The sequence below is a fragment of the Camellia sinensis genome, chromosome 5, assembly GCF_055761805.1.
Source record: "Camellia sinensis isolate YWXY chromosome 5, ASM5576180v1, whole genome shotgun sequence".
In the NCBI taxonomy this organism is placed as follows: domain Eukaryota; kingdom Viridiplantae; phylum Streptophyta; class Magnoliopsida; order Ericales; family Theaceae; genus Camellia; species Camellia sinensis.
In genome coordinates this window covers 195,411,079-195,424,722 of record NC_138965.1, presented here as the reverse complement: position 1 = coordinate 195,424,722, position 13,644 = coordinate 195,411,079, and the positions used below count along the sequence as shown (strand labels likewise).

Here is a 13,644-nt window from a genome sequence, read left to right as displayed (position 1 = left end):
CTGTCCAAAGCTATCCAAATTATAATTTATCAATCCGTCATTCGATTTATAATTTTATTCTTAAAATGTCCGAACTGTAATAAATCTCTCAACTTAAAATTTGAACTTGCTCAACCCTTATCTATAAAATTATAAAAAAAAATTTTAAAATTGTAACAGTAGTGAGTCAATTAACAACTCAATTGGCTTTGATGGTATGTGACAACTTGACAGCTTTAAAACATATTTTAATTTTGGATTTCGTTAAAATTCTTTATATACACACATCACAAACATAGGAGAGAGAAAGAGAGAGAGAGAGAGATGTATGTAACAAGGCTGCTTTCCCACCTCCAGAGGTCTCCAGAATCTCTTTCATTACCTTTTTCGGAGAGAGAGATGTATGTAAAAATTCTTTAAAATTCTGGGTTTTTAGTAATTCAAGACAAAAATTCAGAGACTTCTACCTTTTTCGGATTGCTTAAAAATCGGTATGTGAAGGACCTGCCTTTACCTCAGAACAAGGAGCTGCATTGTAAGATAAATTGATAGAGAGAGATACAGAGAGAATGAATTATGTATATTGATTTATGTATTGAATGTTGTTGATGGATGTTACAAAGGTTCAGTTGAACTCCTCTATATAGGAGAGGAGCCGAAAGTTGCAATAATAAAATAAAGTAAAAGGAAAAGAAATATACCCTACTAACAGCTGATATACATTAACATAGAATAATATACTAACAGCCCCCCTCAAACTCAAGAAGGATAGGTACTAACCAACTTGAGTTTGGAGAGAGTAACAAAACAGAAAAATAAGCTGACAAATAAAATTAAAAAATGGGATAGGAGACACTGTATGGTTGTGTCAGACCGTTGTAGAAGACACGGTATGGTCGTGTCGGACCGTTGTAGCAGACAGTTTACGGGGTCATGTCGGACCGTTGTAGCAGACACTGTGTGGTCGTGTCAGACCGATGTAGAAGACAGTTTATGGGGTCATGTCGGACCGTTGTAGCAGGACAGTTTACGGGGTCATGTCGGACCGTTGTAGCAGACACTGTGTGGTCGTGTCAGACCGTTGTAGAAGACACAGTTTACGGGGTCATGTCGGACCGTTGTAGCAGGACAGTTTACGGAGTCATGTCGGACCGTTGTAGAAGATAGTTTACGGGGTCATGTCGGACCGATGTAGCAGGACAGTTTACGGGGTCATGTCGGACCGTTGTAGAAGACAGTTTACGGGGTCATGTCGGACCGATGTAGCAGACACTGTGTGGTCGTGTCAGACCGTTGTAGAAGACAGTTTATGGGGTCATGTCGGACCGTTGTAGAAGCTTGTGGTGGTGCACCAAGGAGGCGACTTAGGGAGTGCGCCATGGGGTGGCTTGAGTGGTTCCCATGATGTGTAACCATGCTCACCATGATACATGTATAACCCCCCCTCAAACTCAAATAGGTGTGAAGATAGAAACCTATTTGAGGTTGAAACAAAGGGATTGATAAAGCTGGCCGGTGTAGAAGACACTGCATGAGTGTGTATATAGGCTGCCCAAAAGATATACATGGATGTAGATATCGAGCCCTCAAAAGTCGTGCCCTCAAAAGGTGTGCCCGCACCCTCAAAAGGCGTGCCATCAACAGGCTTGCCCAAATGCATCAAAAGGCGTGCCATGAAAAGGCGTGCCAGGTTGTCGGCGATCGCCGAGCGGCGCAGGATGCGCGTGTCTGCCTTGGCTATATAACCAAGACGAAGGCTGAGGCGGAGGCAGAAGCAAAAAACCCTGCGAAATCCTCTGTAAAACTCTTCGTTGTGCTGAGAGAGAGAGGCTGTAACACTGTTGTGCTGAGAGAGAGAGTCTGTAACATTCTGTTGCGAGAGAAAATGGCTTCTTCGTCCCGCCCTCTGCTTACTCTCTTTCCCGACCTCAACGAGTCCACAAGAGAGATAACTGGTGCGGTGTCCCGTGAACCTCAACCAAACACCACTGGGTTTGCTCCGTTGAACTTTCCGATGCAGTCGGTGGAGCAAAAAATGGCAGTGCAAACGGATGTGGAGGCGAATCAGTATACTTTGAAGGCATGTGTGGAGTCCATGACGGCGGTCACAAACTTGTCGCACCGGCTGCAGAGTAGGACAAATGAGGTGCAGCAATTAAACTCCCAGCTGGCTCTGCTCCAACGCATGTATAAGGATGCGCGAGCAGAGATAAGCGTGCTAAGGGCAGAAAACAAGGAGCTGAAGCGGAAGGCCACCGTGATGTTCCGATTTGGAGGTCCGCCATATGCTGCAGTGGAGGAGCAGGGAGTAGTGATCATGCCCAGTGGAGTGGGAAACACGGAGGCAACACCGGCAAGGACCGCCCAGGACGGAGGCAAGAAGAAAAAGCCGGCGGCAGAGTAGAGAAAAAATCTCACCTGGGAATGTGGTGGTTTGTTTGTATTTTATTTTATTTTATTTTATTTTATTGTAGTTTTTTTTTTTTTTTTTTTGTTATTATTATTATTATTTTTTTTTTGTATGTGGAAACATGGGTGATCGGGGTGAGCCCGACATGAATAAAATGAGTGAGTTTGGTGTGCAGATCTTCCTCTGCGTCGTGTTTTTTTGTTTTTTGTTTTTTGTTTTTTTTTTTTTTTTTTTTTTGTTTTTGTGTGTTTGTTTGTTTGTTTTTTTTTTTTTTTTGTTTTTAATAATAATAATAAAAAAAAATGTAATGAAAAATGAATTGAAAAGGGCGGGCTCACTGTCCGTGGAAAAGGGGTGGAAATAAAGAAATAAAAGAGGGAAGGGAGTGCTGGGGTGGGTGGGTGGGAAAGTATGGAAAAGTGGTTTAAATAAAGAAATAAAAGAGGGAAGGGAGTGCTGGTGGAGTCCAGATCCCCTCCTTGAGCCCCCTCCTTCATTCCCTCCTTGCAGGGGCCTTCGGGTCCACTTTGAGGCCCAGTTTTGATAATCCGAACCGTTCATATTTTTAGATTTATTCAGTATATTATACCTGTAAAAAATTAAGTTGATCGGATATCAGAAAGTATGCGTTCAGAAAATTGGGACTACAAACTATTTTTTAATAAACAGTTTTCCGAACACATACTTTATGATATTCGATCAACTTGATTTTTTACAGGTATGATATACTGAATAAATCTAAAAATATGAACGGTTCGGATTATCAAAACTGAGCCTCAAAGTGGACCCGAAGGCCCCTACAAGGAGGGAATGAAGGAGGGGCCTCAAGGGGAGGATCCCAATTCGTGCTGGTGTGGGGTGTTGGGAAAGTATGGAAAAGTGGTTTAAATAAAGAAATAAAAGAGGGAAGTGAGTGCTAGTGTAGGGTGGTGGGAAAGTATTTGAGTGCAGAGTGGAAAATTCATAACAAAATTAAAGAAATGTAATATGCTTGTAGGCTGCGTTCTGCTATTTCTTTTTTTTTTTTTTTTTTTTTTTTTTTTTTAAGAAAAAGTGTTGTTCTCTCTCTCTCAGCACCGAGAGAGATGAAATCACGTGGGTAGCGTTTCTTTTCTGGAATTCAATAACACACACACAGGTTGGAGAGTGGACATGAGTTCTGTCAATCGTGCTTGGTTGAACAACTAGAATCTGCAATTAAAAGCCGTGATGGGTTCCCCCTTGGTTGTGCCCGTGAGATGTGTGGTGAGCACATCTTGCTCATGGATTTGAGGTTTCTGTTATCTTGTGAAAAGTTGGAAGAACTCTGCAGGGCTTCTCTGGGGGCATTTGTGGCATCTAGTGGTGGTAAATACAAGTTGGGCCCATCTCCCGACTGCCCTTCAGTTTACAGGGTAGCGGAACCGGGGGCGACTTGTTGGCCGTTTGCATGTGAGGCGTGCTAGGCGGAAACATGTACTGGTTGTCACTTGGAGTATCACCCGTTCATGTCGTGTGAAAGGTACAAGGAGTTCAAGGAGGACCCGGACTCGTCACTGAAAGAATGGTGCCAGGGGAAAGAGAGTGAGACTGTAGAGACGAGAGAAGGAGGAGAAGTCGAAGAGCTCTGTCCAGAGTATCACCCGTCCATTTGAAGTGCAAGCAAGCCCACCACCTGTGCTCCATGGACAGAAGATGTGGGCAAAGGGCGTATTGTAGCAGAGTCTACTTCACCGGTTGGCAATGGCATCGCCGGGTTACTGTTTATAAATGGTATGCCATCTCCTTTGTCTGGGCTCGCTGCCGGGAGTATTGCGGTCGGAGCCGGGCTTGGCGACATCGATTCCCGAGGCTGGAATGGCCATGGGTATGCTGGAGATGATGATACGATGCCGACTGAACTCGGTGATGGGTTGACTGGGTGAGTCAAGGACAGCGACTCGAAGGAGTTGGGCGTGAAGATGGTGGACTCGAAGAAACTTCAAGGTATGTGTAGAAAATTCTAGCGGATTAGATTGAGGTCCGGCGGGCGGCCAAGGCGAGGTTGCCGCCCGCCGGGAAAGCGAAAAATACTAAGTTCTTAACCTTGCTCTGATACCATGTAAGATAAATTGATAGAGAGAGATACAGAGAGAATGAATTATGTATATTGATTTATGTATTGAATGTTGTTGATGGATGTTACAAAGGTTCAGTTGAACTCCTCTATATAGGAGAGGAGCCGAAAGTTGCAATAATAAAATAAAGTAAAAGGAAAAGAAATATACCCTACTAACAGCTGATATACATTAACATAGAATAATATACTAACATGCATGTTGAGTACTCCTCTGACGACGAGGAAACAACCTTTGTTCCAGTTGTCAATAAGCCACTGTCTTCCAATCTCTATTATGCATTAAAGCCTCACAGGTCTCACAAAGGGTATATATCCTAAATCAAACTTCTTTACTTTTGTGTTTTATTTTCGTACATGCCAATCCACAGTTGGACTCCCACCATAAAATCAAATAAGATTGATATAATATTTGTAACATAAATTTTTTAGAAAATTTACTTAAAATACAAATTCATTCATGTATTTATGAAAAATTACATCTCATCTTTTCAAATTTCTAATAATATAGCAAATGATCATTTTTATTGATACAATTTTACGATATTTTATAAACAATCTAAAATTCAGCTTGCCCAAAATAGGAGAAATGTAGCTTCTGTCAATGCATTAATTTGTACCATCATTTTAAAAATAGACTAATATGTAATGAATTTTTGAACTCCCAAAACATTGATAGATGAAAATTGTATATCTATAGGTTATAGTTCACGGTATGTATGGTTATTTTGTCTAATTCATAGCCTGATTCACAAACACTACTATCAAATGGGCTATTATAAAAACTTTTTGCAATTAGTGATTTAAATATTTTATGACAACGTCGCCTAATTTATCATATTGATACGCTGCGACCAATATTCGATTTGTGATACTTTAAAATCTTGAGATGTAGACATCAATTTCTAAAGGCTACTAGAATGTATATGATTTGTTTGCATTGATGAAATTTATTGCTAAGTTCATCTTACTAGTATCGATTTCCTTCTACAGGGAAGCATATGCTTGTTCAAAGGAAGAAGACATGGATACGAGTTGTTGCTGTAACTGCATCCAAGATGTCAAACCAAGACCGTTAGATCCCAATGACATATATCAACAATTTCATATCGTTCCTTACAAAAGAGGTGGTCAATTTTATGCCAAATCAATTGCGCCAGATGGGATTCCTCCAAACTTCTTGAGAACAAAAGGGTGGAGCATTCGTACTCAAACCCCCCAAAACTACCAACTTGGTGAAGCACTAGGCATCAACACTGCCCTCCGTGATCGCCTTCCATCATTCGATCTCCCATTATCCTACAAGAGTTCAGAAGCCATTGTTGTAGGGAAGTGGTATTGTCCTTTTATGTTTATCAAAGATGGAACACTGAGAGATCAGATGAAAAAGTCAATGTTTTATGAGATGACACTTGAGCAAAGATGGGAGCAAATATTCACTTGTGAAAATGGTTATAATCAAGGGAATGTTGTGTTTGTGGATGTTGCAGTCCAAACAGAAATAGTCACTGTAGGGGGCAGAGAAGCAGTGTGGGATGAGAATAGAGTGGCCGATGGGGTGATTTGGTTTACGAGCTTTGGTGGTGTAGGAGAAGAAGTGAATATTGGGTTGATCTCGCTAATTGTTGACAGAATGAAATGGGAACAAGAGAGAGGAGGGTGGCTTGGCGGCGAAAAAAGACAAGTTAGTGTAAATAAAACAGAGGAGTATGCAGGGATTGGTGTTGGTGGGTGGAGTAGGTTTGGTTGCTATGTGCTGGTTGAGAGGTTTGTGTTGAAAAGAATGGATAAAAGTGTGGCACTAACCTATGATTTCAAGCACACTCATGTGATTAGGAGCAAATGGGAATGAGAAGTGTTTGGAACTCTAAAAAACTTTAATTATCCTGATATTGTGTGTATGTCCTATAGTTTGATTCCATACTTGTATTCGGATTGGGAATTAGAAAATGTATGCTATTGGCACATTACTGGTCCAAAAAAATAAAATAAAATAAAAAATAACTATTGGCACATTACTAAATTTATTATATTTTTTGCCTTTATGTTTTACTAATGAGGAAATATCATTTTGTCTATCTAAACTATAACTCAAAAATCAATTTAACCACTATTCTTTTAATAATATCAATTTTTGCACATAAACTATTTGATTTTAGATCAATTTTACCCCTGCCATTAGTTATCGTTTATAATCAAACAGAAATTGCTGACGTAACACCGAAATTTCATTTGAAATTTTATTTTACCTATCAAACTATCACTAAAATATCAATTAAACTCTCAAATTTCATTTTATTTAGCAGTGTAATTGATATTTTGGGGACAGTTTGGTAGTAAATAAAATTTCAAGTCAAGTTTCAACGTTACATCAGCAACTTCTGTTTGATCATAGACAGTAATTGACGATGGGATAAAATTGATGCAAATTCGGGGCCTCATTTTGGAACTTGACTATTTCAATTAACTTTTTTGTTATTTTATGAGATGAAAAATAGTTGTGTTTTGAATGATTTATGAATTTTTTTTATAATTGAATAGATAGTTGTGAGCGAAAAGTAATTGATTAATATGTAAGATGTGACATTTTATCTTATTGATTATTAGTTTTATTTTTTTTTATCTTTATTAACTATTTTAGCTAAAAAAAATTCTTGCCAAACACCCCCAAATAGTTTAGGTATAAAATTATGAATATTATTAAAGGAGCAGGAATTGAATTAATTTTTGAATAATAGTTTAGTAGACAAAATGATTTTTTTTTTATTAACTATATTAAAACACGTATTTTTGTTTTTAATATATAGGACACATTATTGATGACAAAATTAAAATAATTATAATTATAACTATTATGAAAATAATTAAAAATTATTTGATTTTAAATTTCTTTTTTCATGTTTTAAAATATTTTTTAAATTTTTATTTAATATTCATATTGTTTTTTAATTATTTAAGTGATACCATGCATTGGACAGATGGAATGATGGTAACATATATGGAAAATGTCGATATATGTATGTCCGGCCGACGGTTGAAACAAAGCCACACACGTGACACACATAGACGGCGAACTGTTATGGATCCACCACGCAATAAAGATTAGATTAGAGCCTGGCTTTTCTCAAATTATTTATACTTTTCATCTATATTATTTATAAAAAAAATTAAAATATATTTAATTTATCACTTTTATTATAAAAAAAATAGATATTTATTTTTAAACCCACACTTATAGTTTATTTTTTTATAGACAAATACAACAAATTAAATATGTTATAATTATTAGATTAATTTAATTTAATTTATTTATAAATTCTACAAACCTGAATAACACTCTCTAATTCAAATTTTGAAATAGAGAAAATCTCATCTCTTCAACTATCAGTAAAACTTCCGGTCCGAGAAATATTGCTAGAAAACTTACTACAAGAATTTGCACTTTTGGCTATCAATTTTAGCGACAAAAATTAATTTAATCTCCAAAACTCATACCTTTGGCGACTAAAATTGGTATTGGTCGCCATTGGTTCAAAAATTAGCTACTGAATTCTTTTAGTCATTGTAAATTACTTATTGGTGACTAAAAAACAAATTACTCGCTAAAAACTGCCGTAATAAGCAACTAATGAACATTTTAGTCGGCGTTAGTTTTGTTTTTTGGCTACTAATTTTTTTTTAGTCGCCGTAAACTCATTTTTGCCTACAAAAAATATGTAGTCGGTAAAAATCTTGCAAAATGTTTGGTATTTATGTTTGGCGACCAATCTTTTGTCGGTAAATATTTATTTTCAACGACGAAAAAAAGTTTTTGGTTGTCGTATAAAAATATGTGGCTACTAAAATAGTTTAGTTGCCAAATAATTAAACATTATTTTACTTTTATCTTTGGCTACAAAAATTTTGGTAGGCAAAGGTTACTTTTAGACTCCAGTCACTTGCTCTCACTCTCATCGACAGCCCATCGGTCATCTCCTCTCATCGACTAACCATCGGCCACCATTGCTCAGAGCCCTCGAACCACTACAAGTACACCGTCTGACACCCATTCAATTTGATTCAGGTTTCTGTCTCTCTCTCTCTCTTCGTCTCTCTTCCTTCTTCTATTTCCCTGTTTGAGTTTGATTTATGAGTTTCATTTATGGAAAACGAGTAAATGGGTTATGATTTTTGTTCTACATTTAGGGTTTTTTTTTTTTTTTTTTGTTGATGCAAAGGCTTTCAATATGTCTAAAACAATTTTTATTTTGTAAACGAATCAAACCGTTAGGTTGAATCAAACAAATTTGTCAAAGTTTAGGTTGTAAATAGGTTTGGCAATGGTTGTCTTCCCCATTCGACCCATCCCATAAATCAGAAATACACCAACATCAGTTGGGCCATCTTGTAACCATAAGTTAATGTTCTTCGCTTCATAATGTATACTAACTGGATAGGGGCAACACTCTATTTTTGTTTGATTCAATTTATTCCCAATGTTTTGAACAATTTTCTGGTTAAACTGTGAGTCAAACCTACAGATTCAAAACAGAACAGAAAACAAAGTACAGTGAGCATGTGTTGCGTTGAAATTTAGATGATCTGTAGATTGCAAATGAAAATGCATTACAGAATCATGGTCTTTAATTTTGCACCATCACGACTACAATTAAGTTCATGCCATCAATATCACATTGCCTCTAAAATTAACAAGGTATTGTGTGTGCGTGCGTGTGTGCGTGTGTGTGTGTATGTATGTGTGTATGTGTGTTTGTGTGTGGTCATGAATAGGTTAAGTTCAAGTACCTTAACAAAATTGAAATCTTATTTAGTTTTTGTAGAAACATACTCAAGAAATGATTATTCACAATAAATTTTTAATGAAAAAAGTACCTCTGGTATAGTTTACATTGGATGGGGTTCTAGGAGAGGTAGAATGGGTACAAATCTAACCCATAGGTTTAAACCCACAAACTCAAGGTTAGTAGGCCGAATTTTAATCACAGGACCAGTGACCCCTTGTCATTCAAAATAAATATTTAATAATGTTCAAGGATATACAAAATATAGTGCCAAACAAGGTTACATCAACTAGGGAACAACTACATCTTTCTACCGCTACAATTTGCATATTTCTAGGAGACATGCACTAGAATTTAGGGGAGACACAGGTCCTAATTTGAGGGCATCACATTTCATATATGATGTATTGTGCAGCCCAAGAAGTTTATGCATGTGCACAACCCATGATGTGGTTCTTCCATATGTCCCTAGCGCAGGCATTTCTCCAACCTTTATTTATTCTCAAGAGGCAATGCTTTATACATCACACACATTGGGATGGGATATTACATTCTTCAAGTTATTATTTGTGCTAGATGGTAGGGCTTTCTTTGGTGTTCTTTTTACTCCAAATCAGATTGTTTGTTTGGATATTGAAGAATCATCAACTGCACACAAATTTGAGTTCATTTTTTATACTGTATCCTTAAGGTGTCATTTCAAGACTTGTGCTCTCAGGTTGCGAAAGTTTCTTGTTACTCCAGATCAGATTCTAATTCATAACCTGATTCACAATCGATACTATCAAATGGGCTATTATAAAAACTGTTTGCAATTAGTGATTTAAATATTTCATGACAACATTGCCTAATTTATCAGATTGCTATGCTGCGACCAATATTCGATTTGTGATACTTTAAAATCTTGAGATGTAGACATCAATTTCTGAAGGCTACTAGAATGTATATGATTTGTTTGCATTGATGAAATTTATTGCTAAGTTCATCTTACTAGTATCGATTTCCTTCTATAGGGAAGCATATGCTTGTTCAAAGGAAGAAGACATGGATACGAGTTGTTGCTGTAACTGCATCCAAGATGTCCAACCAAGACCGTTAGATCCCAATGACATGTATCAACAATTTCATATCGTTCCTTATAAAAGAGGTGGCCAATTTTATGCCAAATCAATTGCGCCGGATGGGATTCCTCCAAACTTCTTGAGAACAAAAGGGTGGTGCATTCGTACTCAAACCCCCAAAAACTACCAACTTGGTGAAGCACTAGGCATCAACACTGCCCTCCGTGATCGCCTTCCATCATTCGATCTTCCATTATCCTACAAGAGTTCAGAAGCCATTGTTGTAGGGAAGTGGTATTGTCCCTTTATGTTTATCAAAGATGGAACACTAAGAGATCAGATGAAAAAGTCAATGTTTTATGAGATGACACTAGAGCAAAGATGGGAGCAAATATTCACTTGTGAAAATGGTTACAATCAAGGGAATGTTGTGTTTGTGGATGTTGCAGTCCAAACAGAAATAGTCACTGTAGGGGGCAGAGAAGCAGTGTGGGATGAGAATAAAGTGGCCAATGGGGTGATTTGGTTTACGAGCTTTGTTGGTGTAGGAGAAGAAGTGAATGTTGGGTTGAGCTCGCTAATTGTTGACAGAATGAAATGGGAGCAAGAGAGAGGAGGGTGGCTTGGCGGCGAAAAAAGGCAAGTGAGTGTGAATAAAACAGAGGAGTATGCAGGGATTGGTGTCGGTGGATGGAGTAGGTTTGGTTGCTATGTGTTGGTTGAGAGGTTTGTACTGAAAAGAATGGATAAAAGTGTGGCACTAACCTATGATTTCAAGCACACTCATGTGATTAGGAGCAAATGGGAATGAAAAGTGTTTGGAACCCTAAAAAACTTTAGTTATCCTGATATTGTGCACCAAGGATCCTCTAGAGTGTTTTTTTCTTATAGTTTCCTAAAGTGGTGTATTGTGTGATTGAGATTTAATGCTGAAAAATTGATGTGACTTGTCATTAAATCTCAATCACACAATGCACCACTCTAGGAAACTTTAGGAAAAAAAAACTTTAGAGGATCCTTGCTCGATATTGTGTGTAGGTCCTATAGTTTGATTCCATACTTGTATTTGGATTGGAAATTAGAAAATGTATGCTATTGGCACATTACTGGTCCAAAAAAATAAAATAAAAATAAAAATAAAAATAAAAATAACTATTGGTACATTACTAAATTTATTAGATTTTTTGCCTTTATGTTTTACTAATGAGGAAATATCATTTTGTCTCTAAACTATCACTCAAAAATCAATTTAACCACTATTCTTTTAATAATATCAATTTTGCACCTAAACTATTTGATTTTAGATCAATTTTATCTCTGCCATTAGCTGCTGTTTATATCAAACAAAAATTGCTGACGTAACACCGAAATTTCATTTGAAATTTTATTTTACCTATCAAACTATCACTAAAATATCAATTAAACTCTCAAATTTCATTTTATTTAGCAGTGTAATTAATATTTTGGGAATAGTTTGGTAGTAAATAAAATTTCAAGCCAAGTTTCTGCATTACACTAGCAACTTCCGTTTAATCATAGACAATAATTGACGATGGGGTAAAATTGATGCAAAATCAAGGTCTCATTTGGGAACTTGACTATTTCAATTAACTTTTTTTGTTATTTTATCAGATGAAAAATAGTAATGTTTTGGATGATTTATGAATTTTTTTGTAATTGAATAGATAGTTGTGAGAGAAAAAGTGATTGAATGATGTGTAAAATATGATATATTATCTTATTGATTTTTTTTTTTTTGGGTCTTTTCGGCTATTTTAGCCAAAAAAAATTATTGCCAAACCCCCACAAATAATTAATTTTTGAATAATAGTTTAGTGGATAAAATAATATTTTTTCTTTATTAATTATATTAAAACTCGTATTTTTGTTTTTAATATATAGGACACATTATTGATGATAAAATTAAAATAATTATAATTACAATTATTATGAAAATAATTATAAATTATTTAATTATAAATTTCTTTTTTCATAATTTAAAATATTTTTTAAATTTTTATTTAATATTAATATTATTTTTTAATTATTTAAGTGATACTGTGCATTGGACAGATGGGATGGGATGATAGTAACACATCTGGAAAATGTCGATATATGTATGTCCGGCCGACGGTTAAAACAAAGCCACGCACGTGGCACACATGGACGGCGAACTGTCATGGATCCACCACGCAATAAAGATTAGATTAGAGCATGTCTTTTCTCAAATTATTTATACTTTTCATCCATATTATTTACAAAAAAAAAAATTAAATTAATTTAATTTATCACCTTTATTATAAAAAAAATAGATAATTTATTTTTAAACCCACGCTTGTAGTTTATTTTTTTATAGACAAATACAATAAATTAAATGTGTTATAATTATTAAATTCATCTAAATTTTTTTTATTTATAAATTCTACAAACCTGAGTAACACTCTCTAATTCAAATTTTAAAATAGAGAAAATCTCATCTCTTAAACCATCAGTAAAACTTCCAGTTCGAGAAATATTGCTAGAAAACTTGTCCATAATTGAAAAATATGATCAGAGAGTGGTTATTGGAGGCTCTTAGAACACGACTACGTGGTGTTCTAAAGTGTTGTAATTTGTGAAGAAAGTAAGGTTTATGATTTTGTATTGGGTGATTGAGCAATATGAGAGAACATAGTATATGATGATTAGTGAAAGAATATGAACACATGCCGCTTCAAGAATATTAAATAGTTTTTTCACCATATGAGTGCTTTGTGGGTACATGTATAAATTAAATTTAGACTATACATTGATATTTGTCAATATATAGGGTTGAACTTTTCTCAAGTTGAAATCTTAATTTGAGAAAATTTGAGAGGGCTTAGTGGGGTTTATCACGAGTCTTATTTTAATGATTCGAATTATTTATTTTGTAAGGTTTTCAGCGTATATTATCTATGAAAAAAATTAGGTTAACCTGATAATCGTAACTTTTTTTATTTTAATGTATTTGTCTCCAAAATAAGGAATGATAAGTATGTTTTTGAAAATAAATCATTCATTTTTTTAGAAATAAATACGATAAAATGAAAAGGTTACGATTATTAAATCGATATAATTTTTTTTATGTATAATATACACAGAGAATCTTATAAAATAAATAGTTCGGATTATCAAAACGGGACCCCTAGTGAGCCCCACAGGATCCTCAAGTTCTCTCAAATTAAGATTTGAACTTGAAAATAAGTCAACTTAATTTAAATCATTGAAACGAAACTAGTAATAAGTCTTACAAATTGCTAATTTTTTTTTTAAATTAAGATTTAAATTGCAAAATTG

At 35.4% G+C, this 13,644-nt stretch overlaps 1 protein-coding gene across 1 annotated transcript; it reads left to right on the top strand.

Moving 5' to 3' along the window:
- Positions 1-404: 404 nt before the first annotated feature.
- LOC114320454 (uncharacterized) lies at positions 405-11,497 on the top strand. Its single transcript, XM_082871001.1, has 3 exons — positions 405-507; positions 4,680-4,792; positions 10,279-11,497. Exons 2-3 carry the CDS (start codon positions 4,680-4,682, stop codon positions 11,135-11,137), a joined length of 972 nt encoding a protein of 323 aa, XP_082727127.1. The 5' UTR covers positions 405-507; the 3' UTR covers positions 11,138-11,497.
- The last annotated feature ends 2,147 nt before the right edge of the window (positions 11,498-13,644 follow it).

Bases quoted from the DNA above. Each gene is read 5' to 3' on its own strand.
- LOC114320454 (XM_082871001.1), top strand. From the start codon at position 4,680: ATGCATGTTGAGTACTCCTCTGACGACGAGGAAACAACCTTTGTTCCA. The intron at 4,793-10,278 runs GTATATATCCTA...TTCCTTCTATAG, and splicing joins CCTCACAGGTCTCACAAAGG to GGAAGCATATGCTTGTTCAA.